At 52.7% G+C, this 8,922-nt stretch overlaps 1 protein-coding gene across 1 annotated transcript; it reads right to left on the bottom strand.

Annotated features, from left to right (window-relative positions):
* Positions 1 to 4,751: 4,751 nt before the first annotated feature.
* LOC117851700 (protein RGF1 INDUCIBLE TRANSCRIPTION FACTOR 1) lies at positions 4,752 to 8,511 on the bottom strand. Its single transcript, XM_034733570.2, has 4 exons — positions 8,003 to 8,511; positions 6,009 to 6,083; positions 5,765 to 5,905; positions 4,752 to 5,569 (listed from the first exon to the last, which is right to left on the bottom strand). The coding sequence occupies exons 1-4, from the start codon at positions 8,171 to 8,173 to the stop codon at positions 5,228 to 5,230; spliced, it is 729 nt and encodes a 242-aa protein (XP_034589461.1). The 5' UTR covers positions 8,174 to 8,511; the 3' UTR covers positions 4,752 to 5,227.
* Positions 8,512 to 8,922: the final 411 nt, after the last annotated feature.

Here is an 8,922-nt window from a genome sequence, read left to right as displayed (position 1 = left end):
TCACGCCTTCCTCCCTCTAACCTCAGGACTTCATCTTCGTTTCAAGCTGATCATCCAGCCTCGAGGCTTCACCCATGATCTGAGCTGAATGCCTAGCTTCGAGGCGTCTGCTTCGTTGAGTCTTGGCGAGATGTCTCAACCTCGCATAGTTCTTCTCCAAGCATCATTCCGGAGTAAAGAGTAAAAATATAAAAGCTCGGTGTCCGGAACCGACTCCGAACACTCGAGGGTTAACCCAAAGAGAGTTAGCCATTATTATTGTCAATCACTACCTCAAATCCTTCTAAAGCAGAGGTAACGCAAGGATTCGAGATTTACTATTAGAGGTGCCTCTATAGAATGTGCGAGGTTAGAGGGGTTCTGCTTTCCTTGCTGTCGACGCGCAACTTGCGAGGTTAGTCTTTAGATCTGCTAACGACGTTCAAGGGTAACTGAATTTTACTCTCAATTTTGGAACTCGCGAGGCTGAAAAAGGCTCTGTGCCTATTGGTACTTAGCTACAACTTGCGAGGTTAGTGTTCCGAACCTCCTTCCGTCATTCTGAGGGTGCGTACCTCTTTCGGGCGATCCCAACACTGGGACAAGGCAGCATGACAAAGAGCATATGGAGGGCCCTGCGCCCCCATAACCCCGTTGCAGCTGCTGCATATGCAGCGCACAACCCTGCTCCTCCCGCCCGGACAACCCCCCACCCAGAGCCGCATCCGATCACCGTAGCAGCCTCGATCGCTTTTGTCAGCGCCCGATCCATCGAGCCCCCTCATCATCTCATCCTGCTGGTAGGTACGTAGCACGGTAACAGCTTGTTTGCAGGCGTTCGCCACCGGCCACCAGCACCTGCAACGGTGGTGGAGCCTCGCCGCCGGCTCGCCCCATCCATGCCTGCTTGCCACGCCAATGATGCCATGCCAGGAGCCCTGGATCGACCGCCAACGTCTAACGCGGCGTGGAAGGCTGCGGCTGCAACCAGCGGCGGACACGGTTCCATCCCTGATCCCTGCAGCCGCAGGCCACCAGTTCGTTCGTTAGACTTGTGGGTGGGATCGGTCGGTCGGTCGGTCGCCGCTAGCCGCAGTGGAGGTCAGGAGGTGGGAACAGTCCCTCGTTGGAAGTTCAGGGTTTATGCCGCCGCCTCCATGCCTGGATGCCGGGCGGGATGATGCTCGATCGATCCAGCATGGCCGAGCGGGCGGCGCCATAGCAGGACCATGTCGCGAGTTTCCTCCTGCAGAGTTCAGAGGGGTGAAAGAAAAACTGTAGCGCCACATCGTGAAGCTTTTGGCACGAGGTATACCTCTGAACTTTGAACTCTGAGACATGTTCAGGTGTCTTAGCGTGCCTGAACACAGAATTGAATTGTTAGGCGATCTGCTAGGCAGCTTAGGGTTTTCAGTGTTCCTGCAAATCTGCAACGGATCCGATCGACTCTCAGTTCGCTGAATATGAAACTCACAGAGGCATGGAATCTAGCTTTGTATTAGAAAATTTACGCTACTAAATTTGGGAGGCTGAGGCTTGACGGATATGCGCGAAATAGTATCTGAAATTAGCAGAGGCCCCTCACTGGTTTCTGCAGTGGCATTGTTGTTTTTGTCAGAGTCTTCAGAGAGGAGAGGACCAGGTAGCAGTGGCACGGCACATGGGCTACACAACACACGGAGCGAGGCAGGCAGGCCGGTTCAACGCAGCGATGCATGGATAGACAGGTGGTGCACGGCGCACACTGAACCTCGCGGTACGGACGTCGCGGATTCCTTATCTACGCTGCTATAAGGTTCAGACCCATCACCCATTCGCTGCTCTCTCTTCTCATCATCAGAGATTCGACGACGGAGGACCAGTATGACGTGCATGCAGTGTCTAGGTTCGGTTTTTGAGAATAACTCCTTAATATCTTTCAAAAAGAAAATAACTCCTTAATGGGGTTACGAAGCTTGTGCTACATATACTCGTACGTATACAAACATTGTGGTTCAACTGTAGTAAAGGGAAAAAAAAGGTGGTTCATACTGCATTTCCATTTCTTTCTTTTTAATATAAAAGCCATGCTCTTCGCATGCTCTTTATAACCTCTGCTCAAAGCCCGAGACACGAGAAGAACACACTCTCGGTGCACGGTGCTCACTTATCCACACCCGTCCACGGAGAGAAACATCTTATCAATTTGGAGTGATTCAAGTGTGGAGCTGTGTGGAGAAAAAACACAGCTCCTGATATTTCTTTTGCATTGTAATTTGTACTACATGGCTTTTAGTGGCACGCTGTGATCTTATCTGCTCCAATTTGCTAATAATCAAATGAAATAATTACGGTTTGATTAGACCTCTGTCAGCAAACTTATTTAATTTATAGGGTTTCTTTTTTCCACAATTATTCACCAAGAGAGCTAGCACACGTTTCTTGTTGAATCTTTTATAATCTAACATTCTTCGCTTCATTATCTCACCCACATTCCATTAAGATTATGTTGCTATACTATAACAGAGGTCCCACTTTCATGGTCTGATTCTGTCAGAAATAAATGATTCTTTGCCATACACGTTTGCTTTGTTTGCCATAAGCATTGACATGATGAGTAAGAACAAGCTAAGAATTGGCAAGTGTATTTGAGACATGGAGATATATAGGCCATGTGCTGTTCTGCTTCCTCCATTCTCTCTCCCTCTTGTCTCTCTCCCTCTTGCCCATAACACAGAAACATACAATCTAGCTTAATTAAGCTTGACAAGACAAGAGATCTCTAGGATAAGACCAAACGAAAGACGAGACGATGTCGTTACATTATACTACGGTGCTAATGTATGGGCAGTAGCACACAGTGCGTGGAGCCCTAGTTTCTTGATTTCCCATGCATAGAGGGAGTTGTCGAGAGACACTAAAACACAATGCAGCACAATCTAAAGTCTCGCAAACCCAAGTGATTTGAGCCTCAAAAGCTCTCCCTTAGTTTTAGGTTTTAAGTACGGTCTACTCTCCGTCCTGAAAAATAAAATATCATAAACGCATGTATTTTTAAGTTATAACGTGGCGAGTTGTGTTGCCGTTTGTTTGAATGGCGGGTGTGAATAATAAAGAGCCCATCTTAATTAATTCCACAATCAATCAAACTAATCTCGCCAACTCTGATGAGAATTACTAGATGAGAAATTATTAAATGGACTAGAATTCTTTATATTAAAGAGTTTTGCCGTTCGTTCACCCGGATGTATTAGGATAAATTGATTTCGTCGCATTTTGAAGCATAATACAAAACTTGAGGTTTGAAAGTCGTGAAACTAAAGGGGGGAACCAAAGTCTAGAATTTCGATTTTCATATTGTGAAAAAAATACAGAATGGAAATTATTTGTGGTACGGTGGTCCAATAAGGGAAAACAAAGTCTTGCCTCTGGAAGCCCTGGGGGTGATCACGTGGAGTCGTGGAGAACACCGACTTGTCGAATCCCTCCTTGGACTCCGAGCTGGGCTAGCTGCTTTGTCCAGCTAGCTGGTGGCTGATGCTATCTCGGGACGGGCAGGCAGGCAGGCAGATCGTTCGAGGTGACAAGCAGCTTGTGCTGGGTTTAGCTGCAAATGCTGCATGGCGTCCAGAGCCAGCGCGCCAAAACACTACGGTCAGCGGCTCGGCTCGGCAATTGGTTTACCCAGCCTGGCCCCTGCAACATAGAGTAGGTTGGAGCAGAGAAACGAGTCCAGAGTCCAGACTTGAGATGTGGAGCTAATTTAGGGGGCGTTTGGTTTGTTTGCTTATTTTTAAGTAAGTGTCACATCAATGTTTAGATACTAATTAGGAGTATTAAACGTAGGCTATTTATAAAATCCATTACATAAGTGGAGGCTAAACAGCGAGACGAACCTATTAAGCCTAATTAATCCATCATTAGCAAATGTTTACTGTAGCAACACATTGTCAAATCATGGACTAATTAGGCTTAATAGATTCGTCTCGCCTCCACTTATGTAATGGATTTTGTAAATAGTCTACGTTTAATACTCCTAATTAGTATCTAAACATTGATGTGACACTTGCTTAAAAATAAGCAAATGGAACCAAACCAGGCCTTAGAGACCGTTTGGCGCACGGCAATTCCATCCGGTTGACGTGGAAATCGGCTAATCCTTCGCTAGAAGCCTAAAACAAACTTGGTTCCACGAGGTTAACAGAAGCTGGTTGTTCGTGTTCGCGATCTGTTGTCGTTTCGAGCGAGCTCTAGTGAAGCAACAACAGGACGGATCTGAGCTGGCCTTGCTGTGTCCCTGCTGTGAAGCGGACACTTCTCTAGTCCCGAAAAACGCTGCTTTCGGCCACTCGAAAAAGCTAGCGAAATGGGGCGCATGCAGCTCGCCTCGGAGGTGCTGCCGTGCTGCACTCGCGTAGTACGTGCTCTTGAGTCTTGACTTTCGATGCCACCACCCACAGAGTTTCAACTTGTCCCTAACAAAGCTCGGCTACAAATACATGGATAATGAAGTGTCGAAACACCATTTCTTTCTGTGATCTGGCTAGAGCTAGATCCATTCCATCAGAGCATGACCGTGCATGAATGGCGGGGGCGAGCTAGCTAGCACGTCTCCATGCCGGCCAGCAGACGACGAGCGGTCAAGGGCACGGTTTACAGACAATGAGTATGAAACCGATGGAGACCCAGCAACAGCGCAAGTACAATTGCTCACCATGCAAACGCACCCATGCAGATGCACGCATGAATCACGATCGTTTGCTCTCAATGATCACACGCGAGCGAGCAAGATCTCATCAACAATTAGATGGACAACATCTAGTATTAATTGGTCATGGACTTAACAATGGTGTAGGCATGCCGAGCAAACGCGACCCCCGTTGCATCAAGTACAAAATTGGTAGCCGCCGGCGACGACGACCATCGCCGTCGCCAAAGGGCCTACCTGGGCTTGCAACAGGGGCGGTTTGCTACCGGCAGCAGCTAGAGCTTTTTGCCTTGCTCCTCCTCCTCTGGCCTCTCGAGTCTCGTCAAAACACTGCACCGATCGAGATGCATGGGGTCCCTAGAAGACAATAGAGGCCATCCATCCCTCTCAGCCACTCCATCTCTCTCTCTCTCTACATATGGCTAATCATAGGATTACACTTAATAAGCACGGCTACTAAACACATACGGCTAGCTAACGATAATGAACAGCATAATCAACAGCACATATCTATATAGCGCCGGCGGGCGGCGGCGGAGTTGGATCTGTACTTGTCGTCGGTCAGGCAAGCGGCGCCCTATGGGGCGCGCCCTTCCGCCGGTTGCCGAGCGACAGCACGATCTGAGGGAAGAACCCGCCGCCGCCGCCGGTCTTCTTCTTCCTCGGGACGCCGCCGTTGCTGCTGGAGCCGCCGCTGGCGCTGCCGCCGTAGCCGCAGCTGCCCTGCTGCGCGGGGTGCTCGAGGATGGAGTTGGGCGTGACCTGGCCGGGGTCGTCGTCGTAGCCGCCGCCGTCGACGCGGAGGTTCTCGAAGCGCGGGAAGCCGCAGCCCAGGTCCGGCGGCCCGCCCGGCACGTACAGGATGTTGGACAGGTCCCCGCCCTGCCCCATCACGTGGTCCACCTGCATGCGTGCGCCCGCGCGCGCGCGTGTGCAACCATTATTAGCTACCTCTCCACCGGTTAATTAATCAGTATAAACACCGCCACGTCATGTACGACGAAGAAGTTTTTTTTTGTTTGAAAAGCAAAGCATGCATGCATAGATGGACGTACGTATTGTGTACCATATACATACTAGTATAGTACTGTAGCGTACCTTGCAAGAGAGGCAGCAGAAGTGGAAGGGCTCCTGGAGGATCCTGTCGCAGGTGAGGCAGACGTTGCCGGAGCCCTTGAAGGGCCTGGACTGCGGCCGCGGCTTGAGGAAGATCACCTTGGCACTGTTGATCGTGTAGGGCTGGATTGGCATTGCATGCATGAGGTCGATCGGTCAGGATTCAGGCACGCATGCAGCAGGGATAAGATGATCTGCAATGTGTCGTGTGTCAGTGATGGGTCACCTGGACGAAGGAGCAGTCGATGAGCCTCTCCAGGTCGTCAAGCCGCACCACGTCATTGTACACGTACCTCCGGACCTGGCCAAGTCAAACACAAGTAAGAAACAGCAACATTTCACAGTACGGTACAGCTCGTGACCTCGTGTACACTAGTACGTAGGCGTTGCACGTAGCGAGTGATCGTTAACGACGTCTTCTATAAATTTTGTATCCATCCAGCCCATGCATGCCCAAGTTCCGCGTGTGAACGAACGTGCTCGCATGAGCATGAGGCAGTACCTCTCTCTCAAAAAAAAAGAGCATGAGGCAGTACGTTAATAATTCCAGCGAGGGAAGGGAAGGAAAAAAAAAGGCCTGCAGGCGAGTCGCCGGTAATAATTGCGAGCGCTTTGACCGGCGGCTCGTCGCCATCCTTATCGCGGGAGACCAAGGGCGCTTCCGTCCACTGTAGCCGCGCAGCGGGGAAACGACCAGACCGCCCCTGTCACCAGGGAAAATCCAAGCGAGCCCCGGAGGGCACAACGGTCAGGCTCGTCCCTCTCCCCGGAATGAATTTTAACCCCGCGGTGAAAAGTGAAAGGCAGTGCCACCGGCTTGCGTTGCATTGGTTGGGCTGGCCACTCAAGTCAGAGAGCACCAGTGCAGTGCAGGCAGCAACGGCGACCTGAATGGATGAACAGTGTCATACCATCAAGGCCGTGCCTTGGACGGTAGCAGCCGGCCGATCGAGCAGGGATTATACAAAGAGGAGCAACAGTATTGGGAGGCGGCCATGGTTTTTGTTTCTTGGTCTTTTTACCGTGCATGCGCCTGGTAACTCTTCGTGGACGGGTGCAGTAACAGCAGTAGCAGCGGCGCTGGTGCTGCCACCGCTACCACGACCACCACTATTTTACGTGGCAGGGCAGTGGTAGCCGTAGGACAGGATGCTCATCCATTTACCAGCCAACCACAGCGTCGTCTACGCAGGGGGGGGGGGGGGGGGGGGGGGGGGGGGGGGGGGGGCGCCGCCGCCGGCCAGTGGTGAGGATCGTCATCAGGTCGGGGAGGCCGGAGGGGGTGCTTGCTTTGCTATACATGGCAAAGCAGTCCGGATAAACCAGCCCATTTGTGCCACCAAACCAAACGGCCACAATTCTATTCATTTTGCTTTGCAGCACCTGGAAATCCTCTCAGAGAAGAGAGAACATATGCTAGGTATGGTAAGTATGTAGCAGCTACAGTGGGATCACTGTTAGCACCGTTAGGGAGGCAGGCTTTGTGCAAGAGATCGGCCAGGAGCAAGGCGCCGACGGTGGCGGCAGGCTTTTGCAGGGGTGACTGGTGAGAGAGCGTGCACCGTGCAGTGCAGGAGGCCAGGCCAGAAAGCATCATGCAGCGGCCGGCGGACGGGGACGGATGGGGAATTCGGGCTAATCGTGAGACCACGCTTCTTCGGGGCGTATGGCCATGGCGCATCAGGGCTCGTCCATTCTATCTTTACACTCCCGGCTCCCGTCTCCCAACCCAGTGAATGCGTCATGCATGCAGCGAATTTTGCTCACGGTTCATCACCAAGTTTTCAAAATTGGGCAGAGTTAATTACTGGCCTGAGGGGTACAGTTAGCACAGAAAACGACAGGGGTGGAAGTGAAGCGGCCGAAAGATGAGAGCAGCGCGCACGAGGTTCTAAGAGGGGTGGAGGGGGAGGGAGTTAATGGCCTTGGGACTGCGCTAACTCCAGCCCCGCTGCAATTAAGCCCAACCGAAGCCACCACCCCGTAATTGTTTAAGAAAAAAAAAACTAGTAGGAGCTAGCTTAGTCCGGCTACAGTGGAGTGGAGTGCTTCGTCTAGCACTGCTGCTACTCCAAAATTGAATTGAGCAGGAAAGACACGCACGCCGGAGCTATTTACGCGGAGAATTGACGGCGACCAGCTGAACAGCACACACGGAGCATCCTCGGCGAGAGAAGGGAAGGGAAGAATTGCGGTGGGACGGGATGGAGCGAAGGTCACCTGGATGAGCGGGTGGTGACGGTGCGCGGGGGCGCAGTGCGGGCAGATGCTGGCGCAGCAACCCAGGCAGAAGATGTTCTTCTCGTTCTTCTTGCGGTCCTCGTGCGCCGCGCACCCCACGAAGAAGCTCTCCTCCACCAGGCCGCCCACCCACCCAGGCCTCATCCCCATTCCTTGGCGCCTTGCTCTCCCCTTCCTCGCTTCCCCGCTCGGCAAGGCAATTCCCCTCCTCACCCTCGCCAATTCTCCCTCCCTGTACGGAGCTGTATGTACGAGGACACGGCCGGGTTAGCTAGCAGCTGTTCTTGGGAGGGAGATTAGAGAGGAGGAGGAGGAGCGGCAGGCGAGCACGCGGCTATATATAGAGAGAGAGCCTGGCTGGTGGCTGGGGGTGGACCTGGACTGGACGGGGGAGTGTTCGTAGTGAGGTGAGCTACGACTCCTCCTACTAGTGATCGATCCATCCCGGCCGTGAGGAGTGGCACCGAGCGTCGAGGCCTCGTGGGGGGAAGACAGCCATCTGGGTCGGGCTGGTCAAAGCCAACGAGACACTCGGGGGCCGTCGCGCTCCAAGTGTCGCCGGGTCACGGCCCCCGTCGCTTTCGCGCCGTTTGGGGGGGGGGGGGGGGGGGGGGGGGGGGGGGTGGGGGCGCTCCGCGATCGACCGTACGTGACCGCTCCCCTCGAATTGCCCGGCGAACTCACTGGGAAGCGACGTTGCTGTCCGGAGCACGCACGCACGGTTCCAAATTGGCGAAATTGCTAGTAGTAACACTGATCGAGTCAATGATGATAGCGTTGGCGTCGGCGGCCGTTCCATGGCTTGGAAGATGGATGGATGGGCTGGGGAAGAGAGATGAACCGACCGACGACTCGAGGATCGCTGCTGCTGCTCGCCTGCTTCGACTACTGTTGCAGTG

This window comes from Setaria viridis, chromosome 4 (genome assembly GCF_005286985.2).
Source record: "Setaria viridis chromosome 4, Setaria_viridis_v4.0, whole genome shotgun sequence".
Taxonomy (NCBI): Eukaryota; Viridiplantae; Streptophyta; class Magnoliopsida; order Poales; family Poaceae; genus Setaria; species Setaria viridis.
The sequence above is the reverse complement of the archived record's forward strand: the minus strand, read 5'-3'. Positions and strand labels throughout refer to the sequence as shown.